This window comes from Fusarium verticillioides, chromosome 10 (assembly GCF_000149555.1).
Source record: "Fusarium verticillioides 7600 chromosome 10, whole genome shotgun sequence".
Taxonomy (NCBI): Eukaryota; Fungi; Ascomycota; class Sordariomycetes; order Hypocreales; family Nectriaceae; genus Fusarium; species Fusarium verticillioides.
Window position 1 is genome coordinate 857,505 of NC_031684.1, and position 22,396 is coordinate 879,900.

Genomic DNA, 22,396 nt, shown 5'->3' on the forward strand with positions numbered 1-22,396 from the left:
TTCCATAGGTAGCGATAAGCATGGTCGTTCATAGATGACACTGGCTTGTCGCCGTAGCAGTCAGTCTTGATTGCGTTTCGATGGACAAACAGCCCAGGCCGCCAACCGCTTCTTCATTGCTTCATCCCGACTATCCAATCTGTGATAATTGTTACTTTTCCCAGGCTGCTTCATCGCTTCAACTACTTGCGTGAAATGTAGTTGCTTGCGCAGCAGCATTACAGCTTGGTCAGCCTGCACCCACGCTTGTTAGCTCTCTGATGCTGATGCACTGGAACCGTCTGTGCTGAAGCCTCAGCGAGCGCGACACCAACAAACACGACGCGCCACTGCCGTAACCTTGGCGGTATCAACTCACGAAATAGCCCTTGACAATCAGTCACTGTCCACGTGGCTTGTGTAGCTGTGCTTAAAACTGATGAAGAGGAACATCTGTAAATGCAGAAGTATCTTTTGTCAAGTCTGATGCGTCATTTTTTGACACCCGCTACCCGACCGACATTCGACGCCCATCATCCTCCGTCGCCCACCAAATGAAACAACCATTCAGTTACTCACCACTCCCATCAGACGGATGGTTCAGACTACTGAGTATCCTCCCGTCACAAGATGGGGCATCAGACATCTCATGCGAGCTGCATCATCACGAGCTATCTGCCTGCCCTCAATATGAAGCCATCTCATACACATGGGGTAATGACGATGCGACGAAGCGACTGCTGGTAAACGGGACTATTTTTAAAGTGCGGCCCAATTTGCATGCAGCTCTCAGGGCATTTAAACAGACTCATGAGACAAAACTCATTTGGGTCGACGCCGTCTGTATCAATCAGCAAGATCAAGGAGAGAGAAATCGTCAAGTTCTGCAGATGAACCAAATCTACTCGCAAGCTCAAGTCGTCGATGTCTGGCTTGGGACTGCAGATACAAACTCTGACGCTGGTGTCGCCTTCCTGACAGACTTTTATGAACTTGTCTTTCGTGATATAAGTTATCAACAGTCTCCATCGCGGGATGTACGCGCGGCCACAATGTACCCGGATTCCATGCCCTTTCACGAGTTTTATGCGCCCATCCTAAAGCTCCTTGATGACCCAGGGACACTGGCGGCATTTAATCATGCGGTAGAATTACTCGCCGACAGCTGGTGGAAAAGAATATGGACTTTGCAAGAAAGTGTCCTCTGCCCAAACGTAATCTGCTGGTCGGGTTCAAAAACGTTTCCTTTCGAATATCTCTTGGGCTTGTCCCATTTCTTATATCACCTAGTGAATCACGATGCTCACAAAGGCGCACTGGCCCACAGAGATATGACTCTAGGCGCGTTGATGCTCGTTGAGTACCTGCGCAAAGACATGGTTGCTCACGGGAAAATTGGATTGACAATGGCGCTTTACTCGACCTGGAACCGCGCATCTTCGGATCCGAGAGACAAGGTCATTGGCTTGCTGGGTATTATAGAGCCTCGCGACAGCCTCAAGCCAGAATACTCATGGCCAGTCGAGAAGGTGTATAGAGTTGCGATGCGAGTCGCGCTGGTTGAAGATGGCAACCTCAACTGCCTTGGTCTGATCTCGGAGAAGAAGGAGTCTCGAAACAGCAATTTGGCCTCGTGGGTCCCTGACTTCGAACTCCACTCTGAACCATTCAGGGACTACATAACTTCACTGTCCAAAGTTCTCAACAAATGGTCGATCTGCAAGGCTTTTATGAGCCTAGAGGGGTCTTCGGGCATAACAACAGACGAGGACGACAGTGTGTTAATACTCAAAGGCTTTTGCCTCGATTCGGTGTCCGTTGTTGGAACTCAAGCTCCGGGCCCTGAATTTGAGAATGTAGGCGAGACAAACCCTGAACACTGGAGGAGCTCGATGGGAAACACGATAAATCATTGGAGATCCTTGATTACACCTAATAGTAGCTATGTAACGGGTGAAACTCAGGCTATGGCCTTTTGGAGAACAGTTCTGGTTGACTTGAACCAAGGCCGTCTGGCCTCGAAGAAAGGCGGTACGCCCAAAAGGCTCGACAAGAATGATCTGCAGGATCTGTTACAGCTTGAAACCCCAGAGGGAATGGAAGGCCTGCTAAGCACGTGGAAGTCATGCCTTCGGCCTGTATACCGGCAACTTCGATTGATCGAGCAGTTCAATCGGCGGTTTTTCAGGACAGCAAATGGTTACATGGGACTAGGTCCGCCGGATATCCAACCTGGTGATGCTATCTGCCTTCTGTTGGGCGGATCCGTGGCTTACGCGTTGAGGAGGAGTGCACATGAGACCTGGACATATGTTGGCGAATGGTACGTGCCATCTTTTCATCCTATCTCGATCTCAGTTACTAAAGTGTTGAAGCTACGTACATGGGATCATGGACGGAGAGGCCGCTGTTAAAGCAATCGAAGAAAAGACTGAATTCGCGGAGTATAGCATTGTCTAATCAGTGGAGATGAAAATCCTGGAGTTTCTAAGATGGAGGAGTCAAGAGTGTCGAAGCTGAATTCGGCACGAATACACACAGGATGAGAGAGAAGGAGGCTATAAGATGCTTGCGAGTCCAAACACATGGCGTTAGGTGAAGCAAGGAAGAAGGAGGGGACGTGAGGTTGAAAATCGGGTCTCGGCGGGCGAAAGGTGTACTTGCTTGTGTGACTGAGTAGCATCTTCATTGACTTCCGTTATTGCTAGCCTGATGAGTCTCGAGCGAAGGCTGGAAATAAATACTCCCGCAGAAGAGGGAAAACATCGCAAGGAACCATGTCGTTATTGGTTATGTTCGCGATTCAAAGCCCCTGGAACCAGGAAAGCCAAGATGGCAATGCAAACACCAACAGCACCAATAGAAACAGCAGCAGTCCACGATCTGCAATCTGCACCGTCAACTCCTCACACTGAAGTCCATTTCTGCCCTGCATAAAGAATGTCATGGCGACCAATTCGTTGCTCTCCATGAAATGCGCTGGTATAGGTAACCATTGTCTGCGATTTGAGGTCAGCCGATGAACAGGAGGGGCCGGGGTATAACTTGCGGATCTGCAGTGGCCATGGCAAGGGGTCTGATGAGTCGGAAACTGAAGACTGTGCTGTGAAAGATCAGACTTTCTTGATCGATAATCAAGCTGCGACGATACGTACCAATCCATCTTGATGGTTGTTTGTGAAGAGGAGAAAAGGAAGAGAAGAAGATTGGGAACGAAGGTTGGAAACATCATCAGTCAGAAAAGTGCTAAGCTTGGAGGATGGTGAACACGCCATCGCCTTCCTCGCCATGCATCCTTCTGTTACTGAAGCCGGGAGCACCTGAACTTAGAGCCAGAGACGTTTTACAACTTTAAGAGTCAGACCGGAGAGTATGCTCTGGTGTACATAACGTGTTAAGGGCTCTGATGGAGCTCATTGGATCATGAAGTTCAATACATCATCTCCAGACAACGCAACAACCAGCCAAAGCCATAAGAAGATTGACCAAGGAGAGTTCAAAGTACGCACGAATCGTGAGCGAAAAATTAATAAAAACCGATGAGCTTAGCTTAACATCCTTAGCCATAGGATCCATTGCATGCATAAATGCCCCATTCTTCAGCAACGGAAGCCTCAGCATTTTACAGCGATGTCACATTAAATTCGTGGGACACCTATCTTATAGAATTAGTGAGAGAACTGCTATTAGTGACAAGATTTTCTAGGCTTTCCATCAACTGGCATTGCATGGCCAGCTTATTTGTGACGTCACACGCCTTGGCCAAGGTAACGCGAAAACTTCACGCTGTAAGCTTGCATCTGACAATCCTTACACAAGCGTTTAATAGCATTTCAAGCCCATAAACATGGCGACATCGAGACCAAACATCTTAGATTTAGGTTCCTTCTTCGTCATGTCGATGATGAACCCTCGATTGCCGATGCACGGTCCCTCACCCAAGCTATTCGAAAAATCATTCAAACCGCCGTGAATTTTGCGGTAGTTGGTGAAGTCGACGGTGCAACTAGGCTTCTCGAGATACTTAAGAGTAGAGGTATTGATCCGTTTCAATACTGTGACTCCGATTATCCTTTCTTGAAGCTTTGCATGTTTTTCGCCTGGGAGGCAACGTCGTCATGGCCATCTTGGATCCCTGAGGAGGAACGCGCAGAAGAAAAGCTTGAAGGGCTTGAAGTCGAAGGAAGAAGGCACTGGCTCGAGAGATTCAGTCAGGAATGGGACGTCACAGAAGAGATCGCCGAAAAAGCTTTGGACATGGCGTATAACGGGCTAACTACGAACCTGCCTGACTTTAATGGTACACTCGCTGGACAGGTCGTACAGGCAGAAGCCATAGCTAAAAATGGGGTTTTTTCATATTCGGCGAGTCCAAACGGGCCGATGTATATTCGATACATCAAGATAGCCATGTGGTGGCGTCAAGGCATTTTCCCTTACCCATATGTTCAACTTTACCGCACTGCTGGTTTGATGATTGCCCTAGATATCTATCTGCGCCTGGGTAAAGAGGATAAGGCTCGGGAGCTTTTGATGAAAGTGTGCGATAGTTTTGACACGGAAGAACAGGTCGAACAGCTCGCCTGCTCTCGAGCCGCGTGGAAGCAGATTCTTGCTGTTCCCGAGCGTCCCCTCCTGGAATTTCTCAGCGTTCACGCTGCCAAACTCCGGCCAGCCGTAATTCGTGCCTGTCAAATGTCCGAGAACCGCTTGCAGGGTGGACCGAGACGTCGATATGCAGGTCGGTCTATTGAGAAGCTGGTCAATATTATCAGCAAGAATACGTTCAAAAACTGTCCTTATGATACGCTGGATGCCTATCGTCCGCATGATAACCTCCGGAATCGACCAAAGGATACAGATGGTCTACTTCGACGGGGATGTACCGTTTCGGATATACAAGCTTTGGAGAAGCGACTGGGCGTAACTCTTCCAGAAGACTATAAAGAGTTCCTCAGCATCAGCAATGGTCTTGACTCAATTTGGGAGGGCCAGAATCTTGTAGACTACCTGGCTGGCGCCCAGGACGTCAATTGGCAAGAGGTCGACTTTCTTGAAGGCAACGAACTTCCCTTGCTGAGTAGCCATGAGCCACTAGCAGGCACGGGAAACATGCTGGAGTGGCCAAATTTCGAAAAGTCTCGGTGTATCTGTTTATCAGGCGATATCAACGACGAAGACAGGGCTGGCCATTTATTTCTCATAGGTCAGGACCGACTTCAGCCAGCCAAAGATTATTTCTTCAAGACCTATGAAGAAAGAAATGACACCCAGCGTCGTGAGCTTGACCGCCTTGTTCAAGAGACTTACGGGAGCATGAAAATTTTCAAGAACCTTGAATGGGGACTAATTAGTTGGACTGCATGGGACTTTACCGTTTACCCGTTCAATGGGATCCAAGACTTCTTAGAACAGATGGCTGAGGCGTCTTTGCGGCAAGAGAGACCTTGGCTGAACATGTTTGAGCCGAGATTTAGAAAGCTGGCGAATGCGTAGGTCAAGGAAGTCAATATTAGCTTCGGACAGGAGTCGACTACCTTCTGGCTTTTTTAACAGAGGATATATGACATGTCCTATTACAGTTAATCTAAACTCCCTTACAGTGAACCATATATCGATAAAAAGTATAAATATTGGACCATCCATTCCTAAACCCTTTCCCATCGCAAACAAACACCTCAAGATCAAGAAATTTCTTCAAACCGAAGCCATACAATAGTAAAGCATATTGAAACTACTTTTGGCCTGTTAAACATGTGTATCAAGGTCCAAAGAAAGTATTCCTGCAGAAAATGCTACCTTTACCTTAAAGATGAGTGGGACGACGTCCTCTGTGCCAAGGCAAGGGAGAAGGGCGGTGCCATGGGCGCTTGCGGGAACGGGACGTCGGTCCAGAGGAAGGTGATAGAGTCCATATGTGACGGGTGCTTGAAGAAGCAGAAGAACAAGCGTTAAGGACAAGCGTGAGCAAGGACATCATGGTTGACCTGCAGACCTCCATAGTCTAGTTATCCCTAAGTGCTCACGCCCTCGATACAAACAGAACCATCAAGAAGCACTGATAATAAATGTCCTACTTCTTTTCATCAGTGTCTGATGCACCCCTCTCATCGTGGATTGATTTGGTATAATACGAGCACATACCGAGAGCTACGCCTTTTGATTAATGTAAACCACCTTATTCGTTACATTGCGTCAGCGAGAGTGAAGTTACAATAACCAATGTTTTAGTCACTGATCAAAAGTGTTGAGCGGAATAATTTATCTGTGATTCGCTACCTATAGATTATATCTAAGAACTTCATCCTACCAACACAATACGGCGCGTCATGAATCAAGCACGTAGTCGTCAGATCGCACAACATCATAACAAGACATGGAAATGCAACATGGTGAATGTTAAACTCGTCATGGTTCTGGCTAACAATATAGGGCTAGTTTACCATCCAAATAGAAGATACAAACAAATCCTGTCATCCGAGGAGAACCTCACTCATGTTGCCGGTTTCGGCTGACCCAGAATCACGTCAATAACCTTATGGTCGTCATAAGTGGCAACAGTTCGCTCACACAAAGCAGCGACACGCTCCTTGCTTTGGAGACCATCCGGACAAATGAGCCAGATAACATTGGTCATGAATGATCGCTTATACTCCACCATAACCTCAGGATCATTATGCCGGTCAAACTTGGGACCTCCAAGTCTATGAAGTGTCTCAAGATAGTGATCCAGTATCTCCATCTCATGGGCCCTGCGATCTTCCACGCTGAGCATAGCCGTCATGTGATACACGACATCATGGAAGCATGAGCCAAAGTGGAACGCTGACCAGTCTAGGAAACCGATGCGGTTATCAGCTGTGAAGTAGATGTTTCCGATATGGGTATCTCCATGCAGAAGGGTGCGGAAACGTGGGTTCCGCTCAGCGTAGTAACGATCTAAGGCTTCGTTACATCGAGTCCCGTCCATCAGATACTCCGGAAGCTGGGGGCGCCCGGGTCCTCTAACCACTTCATCCCACGATCTGCACATGAATGTCATGGCAGGATCGTAGTTGTTCCAGATCCCTGTAAGTGTGTGAGATGCCGGTTACGGAATTATTTCCAAAGGTTCTTACATGGATGGTCCTCCTGACTCTGGCCCCAGTACTGCGCATGCAGACCTGCCAGCTGCTCAACACCATTCTTGACGTTGTCTACAGAATATGAAGCAACTTCGGCTGGAAAAGTGCAACCTTCGCTGACAAGATCGTTCATGATCGCAATCCCCTGCTTCTCATCTGTTCCGCTCCACCAACCTCTTGGAAAGATCATATGACTGATGTTTGGTGCAACCTTGCTGAAGAACTCTGCTTCTCGTTGCGCTAGACTGATGGTCCATGGCTGAGCTTCAATCATCTTGGGGTCAAACACTCCCTTGACACAGATATCGACCGGCCTTTCTTGATCTGTTTCATTTTCGTAGGTGATTGTGTAGAATAGCTTACTCGCGGTTCCCCAGATGTTGCGTGTATTCTCTACCGATTTGACCTCATGCCCAAGTTTCGCACTGAACCAATGGGTAGTCAGATCAAAGGGTAGGGTGGGGAGTTTTTCGGTCATTGATTCAGACATAGCTGCAAATGTTTCCAGTCTCTTACATTGATTGCTTTCTTAGTTTGAGTGCTGGCTTATAAGACCGTCAGCATCTGACCCTGAATACTACAACCTCTCTTAACCGGTTCATTAGCCAAGTGAGGGGCGTCAGCATTGATTACGTACATGCATCCGAAAATTACCAAGTGCTTATTGAGAAGTGAGCTATTATCGCCAAATAAGAGTAATGGATGAAAAACCTATCTTGGCAAGAAGCTTGACTGGCTGGGACTCGATAGGTGTCCTTAACACGGTTAGTCAGTAAGGATGAAAGTCGCAAACTGCAACAAGACAACTCTACCTTGTTATGGAAGAAGCTAAGCTCACCAGGAAGTTCGGTCTTGAACCAATGCGCGGATTTCCCGGGTCTGGGTCTTTTGCAGGGTGGCATTAGGAGTGGATTGCACGCGGGCTGCGACTCATGACAAACAAAGGAGGTGCATTACCCAGCCAATGATGTGACAGTTACTAGAAAGTTCATATTTACAACCGTCTCAAGTGCATCAGTGAAAGGGGGACTATTTTTAGTGAGAGAAATATTCAGAAATATTCCGCTGCAGCATTGCACTCCGGCGATAGTGACAAGGGGATGCGACTCGGAGCTCAAGATGCGGTTTCAGATCGGTTGATCTTATCGTAGATATATGAAACAATCGAAACAGTGAAAATGGACTAGCATAGATAAGAGACTTCTTAATTAGGAAACGGAGTGATTCAAATTCAAATATGATATCAATTCAAAGGTGAAACTAACTAACGAGTGAATATTAAAGCCTTGTTATAGAAACGATTGATCGCGATGCACGGGACGGGGGTAGTGAATGGGAAACGACAGTATATGCGAGTAGTAGTGTATAACATTTTTATGTTCCTTTATGCAATTTAGAAGTCTAGTTACGCTGCGCTGAAATGCTCGACTCAGTGGTCCTCGACATCCTCATCCCGTCCTGGGTACATGATGTCTTGGGAGAGGACAGCCCTAACGTGGCTGTAGAAAATGAAAACGAAAGCGGAGAGAATGATGATGCTCATTCCGGTAGCGACCCATCCGATGGCCTTGCTGCCAAGGGATCTAGCGATAGAGATAGTAGCGAGAGTAAAACCAGTGTTGGGGAAAACCATTGCCCACCAACCAAGATGAAAGTACTTAGGGGGAGACTGAATAACAGCAACGGCCGCGATGCCAAACCACCACAAACTCAAAGCCCAAAGGAAGATAGCACTCATGGTAGCTATCAACCGAACCATTCCGACATTGATAAATGTTCCATCTTGGATGAAGTCGATGTCTTCAGGTAAACCTTCAGCCATGCCTATCAAAGCCAGGGCAGTGAATGCAGGGGGTCCAACGCACATGAAAAGACCTGGGCGATGTTCTCTGTTGGGCAGGCCTGCTTGCATTAAGCGTCCAATCATGTGAGCATACATCATAACAGCAACACTGAGTCCGAGGCCTTGACAGGTTAGTCCTGCAACAATGATCGGCACAGCAGCAACATGAGGCTGAGTCTCAGCGATGACCGATGCGATGGTGCCCGAAAGCATGATGGGGAAGATGGGTAAGATCCAAGTAGGCATCATAGTGGTGAGAGCAAAGCTATGTGCTGCAAAGACATAGCTGTACTGTCCTATAGATAGGATGAGGGTGACGACCAGGTAGCCCCAGAAGGTGGCCTGGACAGCCCAGACCAGGTTTGAATTGTCCTTCGGTATCGCATACCGATCGCTACTGGTAATGATGGTGGCTATAGATAAGAAAAATGTAGGCAAGAAGAAACCTTCTCGTGGATGTGTCATGGACTTGGCAAATGATCCTGGGTGAAGGAAGAACCGTGATACCATCGCCGTAGTCACGCAGGTAAATATTATGAGGTTGATGATATAAATAACCAGACCAATGGTCTTGAGGCCAGGAAATTGGTTCGGTTGAGCGAAGAAGAGAAGTGATAGACCACCAGTACTCATGGGCAATGTATACCAAGCCCAAGTAAAGTGCTTCATCCGTTGACGCAAGCCAAGTTTAGGTCGGTTCGGATCGTAAATATCGAATGAAGGATGTTGGTTTGCATCCTTGATGTGTGTCGGTGTTGATGTGCCGGACTCAATATCGGTTGAGGCTCCGGACATGAGATCTGATGGTGAGTTTGGTCGATGTGACTCATGATGGTTGCGTTGAGTAGAGAGGTTGTCGAGGTTGTAACTGTCGCGATCCATGTTGGAATCGTGTATCCTCGTATCGTGATGCGCCATGGTAATGCAGAAATATTTTTGTAAACTGAGCTGGAATAGAGATAGAAGAAAAGGCGAAGAGGGTTCTACTGATGTATATAGTCACCAGACTCCTACTTGAGAGTAGTGGACTAGAGTTAAGGCGTTCTGCTGTTGATACAGGCAGAGCGGTAGATATTCAGGGGCTTGGCACTAGGTATAAATATTCGCCAACGGCGATAAGAGCCCAAGCACTATCGCCATCGTCTCGGCACTTTTGCAAATATCATTACGAATCTCACATGCCTGCACTTTACTGGAGACCAGATCTTCATTACTCGATTCTTGGACATGACACGCAAACTAGACTAATTTTAGTGGCGGGCGCGACAGCGGGTAACGTCTGAGCCGCAAAGCGTAGCAAGGCTGCTGGCCAGCGAAGTCTCGTGTATAAGATATGAGACCCAAAACATTGGGATAGCTCCTGAGCTGTCCCTTGCTGTATATCAGTGCGATCGTCTCGAAGATCAACGGTGAGCCAATGGATATGCCCTGCACGTCCCGCTCTGGTTGTCTTACTCGTCACCTAACTCGTACCAATGCTAATGAGGCTTAAGCTTAACCTTGTCGGTGGAGAAAATGGAATGAGAGCCGTTGGATCCCATTGGGCGTAGATATCAAACCCGTGGACGTGAGCAGGGAGTGTAGATTGCGGCCTAAATTAGTATTGGAGGGTTTGAGGTCGCGTTTGAAGATCGTCCTCAAACTTGTTTCGATAGGGGGGCTGTGGTATTGGTTGCGGCTCTTACGGGATCGTGTTCACCTGCGATCTGTCGCGTTTCATTTCGTATGCGAGATAAGTAGACTGCCATCTTGGTCAACAGATCGTCACAAATGATGGCATTGGTGTTGTCGATGGTGGCTTGGAGACACGGCAGAGGCGCTCAACATCCCTGCAACGGATGCCACGTCGCAGGCGGCTCAAAGTCCCCAAGACTTTTAAGCCACGCTGGGCATTCTTTTGAGTTTCGGGCATACCGGGCAGATCAATAGAACATTCCACGGACATAAAACTCTTCACATGCTGCAAACATATTGAAAACTCCATGGAATCGGCGATAAACAGCCCCGGCTCGCGTTAATTGGGAACCTAACCGGGTTTCACTTCCCGCGTTCAGACCGTCCCCGGGCTCCAGTCGGTCTCCAGAATCTCTATATTTAAGTTTAAATAAATAGAGGCCCGCGGACTGTATCGAGCAGGTGCTTGGGCGCTTCGGGGTCGCCATGTATCGAATTGAGGTTCTCCACCGAATATCGACGCAAAGTGTTTCGCGATAACGGAAAAGTCCGGAACTTTTGCACCGAGAGCACGTTTTCTGCCTTGCTCGTTATTTGTAGTGCTGTTTCGACTTGTTTGATCGCCAAGACACCAATTTGTTTGACCATGAATCCACCAATCACACTGGAAGCACCATAGAATTCTGGTCTGTGATAAAACAATACCTTATAAATAGCAGAGAAATTATCATATTCACAAAATAATAAGTATTCCCTGGCTCCGGTCATCACCCTCAACCGCTGCACTATCCAGTAGCGTCAAAATCGACCTCTTCACCCTGGCCACTTCTGGCGGCAAGTTCCTTCGCGATGGCCGCCATCTTCAAGACAGCCGTGCTATCAGCGAACTCGATGACCCTGCTTATCTTCGTACCATCTCCAGTAAGATAGAAAGTCCAAGAAAATTCTAGATGTAGAGTCTCGCCATGGTGGTAGATCATGTCTCCACTGCTTTCAACTGCCGCTCGCCGGGCCTCAACGTCGATCGTCAAGTGCTTTGACTCGGTATTGTGAACGCCGCCAAGGGAAAGATCGTCGGCGTAGAGCTTCTCGTAGATTTCATTGGGCATTAGAAACTCGTCAGGGAGGCCGAGCGCCTTGCACAGCGAGGCGGGAAGAAGTTGGCGAGTGCAGTCTGAAGTAACATCGCGGTTGATGACGGTTGGGTACTTGGCTTTTCTCCCGTCCTCGTAGCTCGCGAGGAAGCTGTTCACCGTAGTTTCGATTTGCTTCCTAAGGTCTGAGTTGGCAGACATTGTGATGATAAAGTTCTGTAGTTTCAGTCAATGCACAAGCGGTGAAAAGGAGAATGTGAAGTCAGAAAGGAGAGAGAGTCCAGTCGTTGCCCCTCAAACATATCATTTCTAGTTGCTCACATAAGCTGACGACAATGGTGGTCAGATCAAGTTGAATCCTACTTCAGCAACATTTCCCGGCGCGCGCGGTTACTCTAATTGGAAGATGAAGAAAAGAATCAGTCAAGAGAAAAAACCTTGACCTTCCCTGTGGGCTTAATGATGGAGACTTCCTTTCAAGATGTTTTGTGTTTGTCTGCTTTGCTCAATGTCTATAAGTAACAGAACAAAATCTATCATTGATATTAGTTTCTTACCGGCTGCCATTTTCTTCAATGATGTATGGTTAAGAGGAATGAATCATTTAATCACAGACCTTAGTACTATGCAGCAACGTGACTGTTGTTTAATCCAGGCTTTTAATTGTCAGATGCTGACTCCCGGGTAATTCGATTCCTGAAGACGACACTCCCCTGTCAATGCTGAGTCATCGTAGCTAATCACTTGGATTGAGCACTGAAATATGCCCCAACATCCTTTTCAGGAACATCTACTTTATTGTTAGTAGAAACTGGATATTCACATTACAGACCACCAATGATCATGAATCGATGTTGTTTCTTGTCATTATGTTCCACAAAAACAGTCCCGTGACGCCAAAAATGTCAGCTGCGTCAGACCTACAAACCATCATCAACATTGATCTTGTCTGTGATAAGTTAACGATTTGGAGATTTGGCTATGTGATGACCTCTCTCAATTTTCTATAGTCGGAAAACTTTATAAATGACGTCTGCTCCATGGAACGGAATGACCGAAAGATGATTCAGGTGCAGTTTCTGTGTTCAGTAGCAAATCTAGGGCGTCTGAAATCACATTTTCTCTGATTTACAGTGTTTCTTCAGATATATAATGGTAGAACAAGCACGTTGCATCATATACGACATATATGCACGTCTAAGAACGGAAGAGACACCCTAACCAAACCAAATCCAATTCTGCCAGAGGAGTCAAATAGGTAATCTCCAGCTAACACCAAGATCATGCATGCCATGGGCGCTTTCAACCCAAACAATGCTCCCACGTGGACTCACTATATCTCTAAACACCTGATCATCACCAATGAGAGGTTTCTTGATGGTCTTGAATGGATCTATGGGAGAAAGGCTGATGAGACACCAAACTACGGATGGGAAAATGAGGGAGACAAGATAAAGGTTACAGTCTTCACAGACGAACCGAAGGATTTGAAGGAGACGTTGCAGACTATCGGACAGGTTGAAAAAGACTAATACACCTCAGGATATGTTCTGTTGGTCGCAGCTGAACTAAAAGTTATGGTTTACTTGGCAAAGTCAGATTTAGTCGAGAAGGAAAGCTTGGTAGGAATAGCACTGAATGTGAATTGACCTCTGCCACGAGAGAATATTACTCAATGAAGGTTTCCTTTGTAGTGAGAAACTAGTTTCGGGGTCATGAGAGTTGCGCTAGATACTGTAGTATAAGATTGAAGAAATTGAGACTATTGTATACATGGAAGTCGTAGTATGATTATTCTGCTTGAATCCGGCGAACGCCGCCCAGCATCTACCATCGAGGGATCTTTTCAGAGAAATCTGGCTGGAACCTCTTCATATATGTAGTATCGTCACGCTTCTTCAACCCACAGTCCAGGTACTGTTGATGAAGCTTTGCCAACCTCTCTCTATCAAGCTCGACACCTAGACCTGGCACAGTCGGCACTACAACACCACCATCCTTCCACTTCAGCGCGCCGTCAACAACAACATCTTCATCTCGGCGCTTCCAAGGCCAGTGAGTGTCGCAAGCATAATCCAGATTTGGTGTTGCGGAGGCAAGATGCGTCATAGCGGCGAGTGAGATGCCCAAGTGGCTGTTGGAATGCATTGAGAGTCGCAGACCCCAAGTTGCGCATATGGATGCTAGTGTTTGTGACTTTCGAAGACCTCCCCAGAAGTGATGATCGGACAAGATGACTTGCACGGCGTTTTGAAGAATTGATGGTGGGAGATGATCGAAAGCAACGACTGCCATGTTGGTAGCCAGGGGCATCGATGCCTCTTTGGCAACAGCAGCCATTCCCTCAATCTCCCCAGCTGGATCTTCCAAGTACTCAACAATACCATCGAGCTCCTTAGCAACCCACTTTGAAGTCTCAACAGTCCAAGCCGCGTTTGGATCAAGTCTCAGCGGTAGATCAGGAAAGGCTTCATGTAGAGCTTTGATCGCAGCGACTTCCTCTGCAGGAGAAAAAACACCCCCCTTGAGCTTGATGGCCTTGAAGCCATACTCGTCAATGATCTTCTTGGCTTGCTTTACCACTCCTTGAGGGTCTAGCGCAGGGCCGTACTCATCATCGTCGTGGCCAGGGTGTCCTCCCCATTTGTAGAAGAGGTAGGCTGAGTATTGGACTTGGTCTCTCACCCGTCCACCGAGAAGGTCGCTGACAGATATCCCGGCCAGTTTGCCTTGCAAGTCAAGACATGCGACTTCGAACGGCGAGAAGACCTTGTCAGCGACTGAAGCTGTAGTTACCATGCCTCCCATGCCATCTCCACCAGTATTGGTATCTGTCTTCAGTGACTCAACACATTTCTGATAGATGATATTTGTGCTGTAGATAGAGAGACCCCTGATCTTGTCCGCTGCTTTTTGCAAACGGTCTAGATGTGCTGAGTCTCCATATGATTCACCAAGACCATACGAGTCTTCTGTGACGATCTCAATGATGCTACGCAAAGCATATGGCTCATGTACACCCACGCTGTTCAGCAGGGGCATGTCATGGAAGGCCACAGGGGTGATGACAATTTCTTTGATGATGCTTCGTAGAGCCATGATTGTGGTTGAGTGTGTATTCTGTGATTGTTGAGTCTACTGACTGGACTTGCATTGTTTGAGTGGTGGACTATTTATCCCGGGTTTGTGCATGGTTGAGCTGTCATGTCATTGTGACTTGCGGGGTAAACATCGGTTCCTTTGAGTAACCATCACGGGTATCATGCGTGATTACTTGGTGTAGTGCTCCACGAGCTGTAATCATATCCGAAGCAAAAGGATAAATCACTTCGGACATGTTTCCTTGAAAGATTGATGTGGCTGGTCATAGATCCACCGCGGATAAGCTCTTTACTCAGTGCTTTTCCGCTAATTAGCGCTTCCCATTGATCCCCCAGCAGATGGCGTTGGCGTTGGGAGTGATATTTTCCGTACAATGAGACCATCAGAAATGATACCCCGCACTTGGCAAACATGGACACTCCGCTTTGGGTGTCGCCAAGTCTGGGGTTACACTGGTTTTCATCTGGGGAAATGTGGGACATCCGCTTGAGCTAATCTCTACAGTGACCTCCTTCGCTTTTCCCAATCGCCGTCTCAACTATAATACACAGCCTGCCTCAGCACTTCCAAGGCTCGGCCATTCAGCATCGCAACTCTTGAGATTCAAGTCCTAGAGTAGCTAAGTTCTGTCTGCCGGAATAAGCTCTCAGTCACAAGCCTGTCCTGGAGTACCAGCATCTTCATCATGGCTCCTCGAAGTTCAATCTCCAAGAGCGACATTGAGGTTGGCGACCATAAGCCAGACCATCTCGAAAACACCTCCGAAGCCATCGAGATTGCCGGTTTTCGTGTCTTTGGCTTGAGACCTGAAGATGCCGACTTCTACAATAGTTATACAGAGGAGCAGAAGAAGAAGGTCTTCCGCAAGGTTGATGTTCGACTCGTGCCAATGCTTGCTCTTCTTTATCTTATATGTCATATTGACAGAGCCAATATCGGCAATGCGAAGATTGAGGGAATGGTAGAGGATCTGGGAATGACAGGTGTTCAGTACAACACCATTCTGTCAATCTGTAAGTCACACCAGCACTCACTCTTTCTCTCACTGTGAGCTAACTTTTAATAAGTTTTCGTACCTTATGTTCTTCTTGAAGTTCCTAGCAACATTCTTCTGAAGAAGTTCAAGCGCCCGTCGGTTTACCTTGGCATGCTATGCGTCTCCTGGGGTATCGTCATGACTTGCACTGGACTTGTTCAAAACTTCGGTGGTCTCATGGCGACTCGTGTTCTTCTTGGTATTTTTGAGTAAGTCCATATCTGTTGACTCTTAGTCTCGTCTTGCAGAGTGAGGCTAACATCGCAACTCAGGGCTGGTTTCTTCCCCGGTGCTATCTACCTGTGCAGGTAAGCTCAACAAGGGAATGTCTACGCACCGAAGACTCTAACAGTTTCATAGTTACTGGTACCTTCCCAAGGACTTGTCTACTAGAATATCTTATTTCTATTGCGCGAGTGCTTTATCTGGTGCCTTCTCTGGTCTCCTCGCAGCTGGTATCGCCGAGATGGACGGTGTTGGCGGTATGGAGGGCTGGAGATGGATTTTCCTCCTGGAAGGCATGGCTACAGTCGTTTTGGGTGTTGCCTGCTTCTTCTTCCTTATCGACACTCCCGCTCTGTCTTCAAAATGGTTAAATCCTGAAGAAATTCGATTCCTCGAGCTCTCGATGTTCATCAAGCAAGGCGGCGGTTACTCTGGCGAAGACGAGAGAAAGGTGTCTTGGAAAGACTTGAAGATGGTGCTCACAAACTGGAGAGTCTATGTTCAGGCTTACTTCCTTCTGTGCCAATCTGCTCTCTCTTACGGTACCAAGTTCACTCTACCAACCATCACAAAGGCGATGGGATTCAGCAACACGAACGCTCAGCTCACCTCGGCTCCTCCTTACGTCGCTGCTGCCATTTCTGCCATTTGTTTTGCCAAGATCTCGGACCGATTCTTCTGGCGCATGCCCTTCGTCGCCATCCCCATGATCATCGTTACAGTCGCCTACTCAATCATGATTTCTCTGAACGGCGAGCTCGAAGCTAAGAAGGGAGTTGCATACTTCGCCGTCGTTCTTGCCGTTGTGGGTATATATCCTATCCAAGCCGCCGCTGCGTCATGGAACGCCAACAACATCGCTCCCTCATCAAGACGAGCAATTGGTATCGCTATGATGAACTGCGTCGGCAACGTCGGTGGTATCGTCGGTAGTTTCATGTACCTGGAGAAGGAGAAGCCTAAGTACTACACTGGATTTGGTTTGTCGCTTGCTTTCGGAGGTACTGGTCTGATCGTTGCCCTTCTCCTGGAGTGGAGCTACAAGATTGCCAACGCTCGCAAGGCCAAGATTGCCGAGGAAGCTAAGCGGAAGTACACTGAGGAGGAGCTGTTTGACATGGGAGACAGGTCGCCATTGTTCAAGCATGTGCTCTAGACACTGCTTGGGGGCTGTTGAGTGGATACGGAGTACTAGTGATGGCGGTTAGGGTCACCCGCATTTTGTGAGCGGTTCGAAGCTAATGGCGGGAAACATGGTAGGATTATGATATTATGAAGAATATATATGAGTATTATGCTCGGTTTAGATAATGGACCCCCCCCAATGTGATGCATCTATCATGCGTAAACCGCACGGAACAATATAGTCAATCACCCTTAAACGCCAAGGATACAAACACCATTCTGGCAGACACATACTCCAGGAATAACACACATATCCAAGTTGCTATCGCAATCTGAAGGATTACCACAGTTAACTTGATCAACACAGATACCCTGCTGGCAAGTAGCGCCAGCTGAACACCCAGCATTTGACTGGCAGAGTTGCAGATCAGATCGTGGTGTACATTGGTTTGTCGATTGGGAGCACTCGCAGAGTCCTATAGCACAAACAGGCTTGGCGGACAAGAGGCAATCGTTTTGATCAGCGCAATAATCTGGTTCTTCTGAAGCGATATGACAGAAACCAGAGTCCGAGCAGGTTTCGCTGGGGGCAGTACATTCATTGTCATTGGTGCATGGGTCGGGCTGGCTGTTGTCGGGAACGCAAGTGCCGGCATCGCAAATGGGCTTGGCCAAGCCGTAGATAGTCTCGCACTCGACGTTCAGAGTGCACTCGTCTGGCCCAGCAGCTTCAGTGGTCGTTGTCGTAGCTGGGGCTGTCGTCGCAATGTCTTCGACAGCTTGAGTGGTCGTAGTGGTGGCAAGGAGGGTCGTGGTGTCATCACTCAGAGTAACAGAAGTTGAGATATCTTCGGAGACAGGAGTTGCTCCAGCTGTGGCGACAGAAGGCTCAGTGATCGATGTGGTCTCGACGGCTGTCGTGGTGGTGTCTTGAACGGTTTGGGTAGTCGTGGTGGCATCGGCCAAAGTTTCAGATGAAGAGACAGCGTTAGAACCAGTTGCAGTTTGCGTTGTAGAGACAGAAAGCTCAGCAGTGGTGGAAAGAGCATGCGTGGATTCCAGGCTGCTTGACATAGAGCCCTCGGTGGTTGAGACAGATGAGGGACGGCATGGACCAGCATTAACGCTGCGAATGGCCAAAACCGCTAACGCGACGGCGAGGAATGGTGATGAAACCATGTTTAGAAAGCGAAAGACTTTGGTGAGTTGCAAAATGAGAGACATTTATTATTACGAATTGGAGAGAACTGGGAAATGCAAGAGGTTTTAATGCTCCCCCTTTTCCTTATGAAGACTCCCGTCCCGACTTGTTTTTCTTTTTGTCGATAAATAGGTGGCGCTGTAGGCTTATACTCGAGTGGGCGTTAACAGAGCTTTGACGCTGATCATCGACCCAAGAGCGTGGGTGATCATGCATGGGATGCTTGTATGGCAGAAATAGTAAAGATGGGGGAAAATACACTTTTAAATATCCCAGAAGAGAGTTTCTATAGAAGAGAAATTATCGTCCAAAGATGTTGATTTGATTGAGGCAATGGAATTCTTCATAGGTAAAACTGATGCGATTGAATCTGTGCTATCAAACAAGCCAGGTTAGCGAACCCGCTGCCCCTGTGAGCCGGCACGTCGAGGCGCTGAAGCCGCTAATGATTTTCAGCTCGCACGCGCTAATGCCAATAGCTTAAGCTTAGATAAATACAAAAATACAGAGATGTCACTAAAAATGAAATATTTATCTTCAAGTTAACCAACACTATTCTCGCAACATCATTCTGCCGTTTGGCGCTTAGAGCACGTTCAAATTGGTTGAAATGCAAGAGTCATTGTGTTTGCACGAGCACTTTTGGCACCTCAAAGGCACCTTAAAGGCACCCTAATTGGGCTTTGTCACCACGCCGGCACCGTGCCAAGCTAGGGCTCCTTGTAGGCACCTGGGCCACTGTGGCAGCACCCTGTAGGCCCCCGACTATATCAGACTCCCACTAAACTAAACTACAGTACTGAAAAACGTCACCGGTTTTGTGATCATGAGAGAACACGCGTTTTACTTGTCTTTTTTCGGTTTTACTGCATCAATATTTCATCCTAGAGTAAGTATGCTATTCATCTGGTACATAGGCGCTTTAATGCACCGCCACGCCGTTCGACGTTCCATTCATGATCCCATTCGATACGCCATTCGTTACGCCGTTTGACTTGCCTTTCTCAGCCGGTAGCTTGAGCGTAGCCTCAAACTCCAACATCTCAGATATTTGCGACTCAATACTCTTCTTCGCAGCATCTGTAGGCTCCACGTATGGCCGTCTGGGCTTCAGCTTCTCTGCAGCGCCCTTGATCCCAGCGGTCTTGGCTGTGCTCAGAGTCGCCGCATACTTGACTGACGCGATTCCAGCCTTGCAGGGCTGCTCAGCCAGCGCCGCCTTCTTGTGCAGAGCCATGGCCTCTTGAAACTTGCCCTCTTGGTAGAGGTTATAGATATGCACGATTGTCTTGGGGACAACGTTGGCGAAACCAGCAATGGTGCCGTGAGACCCAGCAGCCAGGCCTCCTATCAAGAAGTCGGATTGGCCACCGTAGATTGCAAATCGTTCCTCAGGAAGCTCTGCTGAAAGCCGCGTTATCTTTGCGACAGCTCCGCAGGTCAGCTTGACACCAACAATATTGCTATGTTTCTTTGCCAAAGCGGCAATGGTGGCAGAATCCAGGTCAATGCCGTTGCAAACGACAGGGAAGTTGTAAATGACAATGGGAAGTTGACTGTTCTTGGCAACGTCATCAAAGAAGTTGTTGATGACCTCTGGTGTTGTCTGCTTCCCAAAGTAGGCTGGAGGAAGCAGCAGAACATAGTTGGCTCCGGCATCAGCTGCGTCACCGATGAACTCCAAGACTTGCTTGGTTGAGTGTCCACCAACGCCAGCCATGATAGGGAACGATGGCCCGCATGCTTGACGTGCTGTCTGTAACAATGCCTTGCGCTCTTCACGTGTTAACAGGAAGGTCTCGGCATTTGTTCCAAGTACAACCAGGCCTGCAAGACCGGTCTTGGAGAGATAAGAGTAGTATGCTGCTTGTGAATCGGTGTCTAGTGTATCTGTCTCATGGTCGAAAAATGTGATTGCTGGTGCCCAGACGCCGCTTGGTGGAGCTCTATAGAATGACATGATGACTATTCAATCGACTTTACGAAAGGAGAATGAGTGTCGTGTATTATTGATGGTAGACGTAAACTAGAATGGTGCTTTTGGAAGATTACAAGTACTTAAAGCCTCGGGACTGTGGCTTAGTTGGACATTTGCCTCAATAACGCTCTCCCGTTTTGCTCTGGCCTCTGGGTGACCATGATATGAATCCGTCGTCTCCACTCACTCACGGGTGAGAGACACAGGTTTCCCCGGTTTTCATTCGCCAGGTCGCCTGCGGAGTCTTGAATAATTGCAATGGGCAGCGGATCATGCCCGTTTATCCAGATGAGACGCTGGATAATCATCAACGGGAATGCGACATGCACATGCTACGCCGTCTCGAGTCATGGGGCTTAGAAGCCATCGCGGAAAAGCTAACTACGAGGTGGTTGGGAATGTCTTTTTCCGACAAGCGAGAGTGAGCATTGCTGACCCCCCGCATGGCGTTGGGCGAATGCAACGCTACTGTAACTGCACCTGACTCGGTCTGGACCCGGTTCTACGACGAAAAATACCCGAACCCGAGTATTCTAATTGCCGAGAAAAGTAGGAGGATGCGGGTGGAAGGGCGTAGGATACGTGATGGCTCTAGATTAGGTTCAATGCATGTAGAGATAAGGTAGTCGGTCATCCTGCATGGCCTTACAACCGAAGTTGTCTAACGACGAACGGCTGGCTTTGTCTCCAGATCTGACTGGCCACTTGGAAGATGCCAGTGACTACTTCAATTCTTGAAAGAGGCCAGTGAAGCAACAGAGATCAGCGGCCTGGGGATCCGGTTATCATCACTCCTCTTCTGCTTCATGCAATACTTGGCAATTGTGAAAAGCAATTGAAGATCGTGCGAGCCTTGAACAACGTCAATTGCCAGTAACTTACGTGCAAACTTATGCCTTGAGGATGTCTGTTTGTATTGGTGTCTTGGTTCATCTATGATACGTAGCTCCTAGCTCTTTCTGTGCATAATCGTAGCCGCAGCCTGGTGGTTTGGGAATATCAAGGTATCAGCAATGACTACATTCTCCCTTCTGCCAGCAGCAAAGACAATCGCTTCAGCAATATCATCCGGTGTCAAAGGCTCACAACCACTATAACTGATCAGCTCATGGTTCTTCAACGATCTGGAGAGGTGCAAACTTACGCATAGACTGCATCTGCCTTTTCTTTGTTGCCGTAAAATCTGACGACTGAGAACTCGGTCTCCACTTGGCCTGGATCAATTCTGATGACTCTGATGCGTTTTGAGATAAGCTCCTTGCGCAGACTCTCAGTGAAGGAGTGGATGGCGGCCTTGGTTGCACAGTAGATGCTACCGCCAACGTAAGGCTCGCGACCGGCGATAGAACCAATGTTGATGATGTCGCCGGCTCCCTCGCCGTTGTTGCGCTTCAGCATCATAGGGAGGATAGCTTGTGTCATGTTAATCAAGCCTGTGACGTTGGTAGCGAACATGACGTTGATGTCTTCCTCCTTGATCTCAGGAGCCTTATCAACGCCCTTGACAAGACCACTGTGAAGAAGAGTCAGTCAATCTCCTTATCAATCAATATCTTAGAGGGGCTTACGCATTATTCACCAAAACATCAATCTCGCTAAACTCTGCCGGCAATTTGCTCACGAAAGACCGCACCTCATCAGGCTTGCTAACGTCAAGCTGGACGGGGTGCACCTTGACACCATCGCCAACTTCCTTGACGATATCTTCGGCGATTTGACGAAGACTGTCAATCCGTCGTGCTGTCAAGACCAACTTGAGGTTGTTGGAACTGGTGCGGGCGAACTCAAAGGCTGTGGCCTTTCCGATGCCAGAGGATGCTCCGGTGATGAGAATTGTCTTGCCCTCAAGGCGCTTTGAGACAGCTGATGCCATTTTTGGGAACTGTGATACGTTGCGAGCGTATTGATAAACAATGATAGACTCAATTCGACGTATACTGACGCAGATAATAAGTACCTCTTGTAGCTTCAACAGGTTGGCTTTATTCGAGTCAGGGAATGGTAAGGATGAACGT

At 47.9% G+C, this 22,396-nt stretch overlaps 11 protein-coding genes across 11 annotated transcripts; 4 read left to right on the top strand and 7 right to left on the bottom strand.

The window, feature by feature from the left end:
- Nucleotides 1-533: 533 nt before the first annotated feature.
- Nucleotides 534-2,439, top strand: FVEG_08815 (hypothetical protein; the record flags this gene model as incomplete). Its single annotated transcript, XM_018897699.1, has 2 exons — nucleotides 534-2,302; nucleotides 2,355-2,439. 2 exons carry the CDS (start codon nucleotides 534-536, stop codon nucleotides 2,437-2,439), a joined length of 1,854 nt encoding a protein of 617 aa, XP_018755423.1.
- A 963-nt stretch (nucleotides 2,440-3,402) lies between these two features.
- FVEG_08814 (hypothetical protein) lies at nucleotides 3,403-5,475 on the top strand (the record flags this gene model as incomplete). The annotated part of the gene is made up of 2 exons (XM_018897698.1): nucleotides 3,403-3,480; nucleotides 3,799-5,475. 2 exons carry the CDS (start codon nucleotides 3,403-3,405, stop codon nucleotides 5,473-5,475), a joined length of 1,755 nt encoding a protein of 584 aa, XP_018755422.1.
- Nucleotides 5,476-6,472: 997 nt separating this feature from the next.
- On the bottom strand, nucleotides 6,473-7,593 carry FVEG_08813 (hypothetical protein; the record flags this gene model as incomplete). The annotated part of the gene is made up of 2 exons (XM_018897697.1): nucleotides 6,473-7,047; nucleotides 7,098-7,593. The coding sequence occupies 2 exons, from the start codon at nucleotides 7,591-7,593 to the stop codon at nucleotides 6,473-6,475; spliced, it is 1,071 nt and encodes a 356-aa protein (XP_018755421.1).
- A 939-nt stretch (nucleotides 7,594-8,532) lies between these two features.
- On the bottom strand, nucleotides 8,533-9,864 carry FVEG_08812 (hypothetical protein; the record flags this gene model as incomplete). Its single annotated transcript, XM_018897696.1, has 1 exon — nucleotides 8,533-9,864. One exon carries the CDS (start codon nucleotides 9,862-9,864, stop codon nucleotides 8,533-8,535), a length of 1,332 nt encoding a protein of 443 aa, XP_018755420.1.
- Nucleotides 9,865-11,405: 1,541 nt separating this feature from the next.
- FVEG_08811 (hypothetical protein) lies at nucleotides 11,406-11,915 on the bottom strand (the record flags this gene model as incomplete). The annotated part of the gene is made up of 1 exon (XM_018897695.1): nucleotides 11,406-11,915. One exon carries the CDS (start codon nucleotides 11,913-11,915, stop codon nucleotides 11,406-11,408), a length of 510 nt encoding a protein of 169 aa, XP_018755419.1.
- Nucleotides 11,916-12,997: 1,082 nt separating this feature from the next.
- Nucleotides 12,998-13,246, top strand: FVEG_16444 (hypothetical protein; the record flags this gene model as incomplete). The annotated part of the gene is made up of 1 exon (XM_018905672.1): nucleotides 12,998-13,246. The coding sequence occupies one exon, from the start codon at nucleotides 12,998-13,000 to the stop codon at nucleotides 13,244-13,246; it is 249 nt and encodes an 82-aa protein (XP_018755418.1).
- Nucleotides 13,247-13,541: 295 nt separating this feature from the next.
- FVEG_08810 (glucarate dehydratase) lies at nucleotides 13,542-14,813 on the bottom strand (the record flags this gene model as incomplete). Its single annotated transcript, XM_018897694.1, has 1 exon — nucleotides 13,542-14,813. One exon carries the CDS (start codon nucleotides 14,811-14,813, stop codon nucleotides 13,542-13,544), a length of 1,272 nt encoding a protein of 423 aa, XP_018755417.1.
- A 688-nt stretch (nucleotides 14,814-15,501) lies between these two features.
- FVEG_08809 (hypothetical protein) lies at nucleotides 15,502-17,233 on the top strand (the record flags this gene model as incomplete). The annotated part of the gene is made up of 4 exons (XM_018897693.1): nucleotides 15,502-15,829; nucleotides 15,884-16,061; nucleotides 16,125-16,160; nucleotides 16,213-17,233. The coding sequence occupies 4 exons, from the start codon at nucleotides 15,502-15,504 to the stop codon at nucleotides 17,231-17,233; spliced, it is 1,563 nt and encodes a 520-aa protein (XP_018755416.1).
- Nucleotides 17,234-17,454: 221 nt separating this feature from the next.
- FVEG_08808 (hypothetical protein) lies at nucleotides 17,455-18,381 on the bottom strand (the record flags this gene model as incomplete). Its single annotated transcript, XM_018897692.1, has 1 exon — nucleotides 17,455-18,381. The coding sequence occupies one exon, from the start codon at nucleotides 18,379-18,381 to the stop codon at nucleotides 17,455-17,457; it is 927 nt and encodes a 308-aa protein (XP_018755415.1).
- A 944-nt stretch (nucleotides 18,382-19,325) lies between these two features.
- Nucleotides 19,326-20,363, bottom strand: FVEG_08807 (hypothetical protein; the record flags this gene model as incomplete). Its single annotated transcript, XM_018897691.1, has 1 exon — nucleotides 19,326-20,363. One exon carries the CDS (start codon nucleotides 20,361-20,363, stop codon nucleotides 19,326-19,328), a length of 1,038 nt encoding a protein of 345 aa, XP_018755414.1.
- A 914-nt stretch (nucleotides 20,364-21,277) lies between these two features.
- Nucleotides 21,278-22,259, bottom strand: FVEG_08806 (oxidoreductase). Its single transcript, XM_018897690.1, has 3 exons — nucleotides 21,950-22,259; nucleotides 21,526-21,894; nucleotides 21,278-21,472 (listed from the first exon to the last, which is right to left on the bottom strand). The coding sequence occupies exons 1-3, from the start codon at nucleotides 22,252-22,254 to the stop codon at nucleotides 21,331-21,333; spliced, it is 816 nt and encodes a 271-aa protein (XP_018755413.1). The 5' UTR covers nucleotides 22,255-22,259; the 3' UTR covers nucleotides 21,278-21,330.
- Nucleotides 22,260-22,396: the final 137 nt, after the last annotated feature.

What these genes read in the sequence shown, in the direction of transcription:
- FVEG_08806 (XM_018897690.1), bottom strand. Translation starts at nt 22,254, where the DNA reads ATGGCATCAGCTGTCTCAAAGCGCCTTGAGGGCAAGACAATTCTCATC. An exon ending in GATGTTTTGGTGAATAATGC is followed by an intron (nt 21,895 to 21,949) that starts GTAAGCCCCTCT and finishes TCTTCTTCACAG; the next exon opens with TGGTCTTGTCAAGGGCGTTG. An exon ending in AAGGCAGATGCAGTCTATGC is followed by an intron (nt 21,473 to 21,525) that starts GTAAGTTTGCAC and finishes GATCAGTTATAG; the next exon opens with TGGTTGTGAGCCTTTGACAC.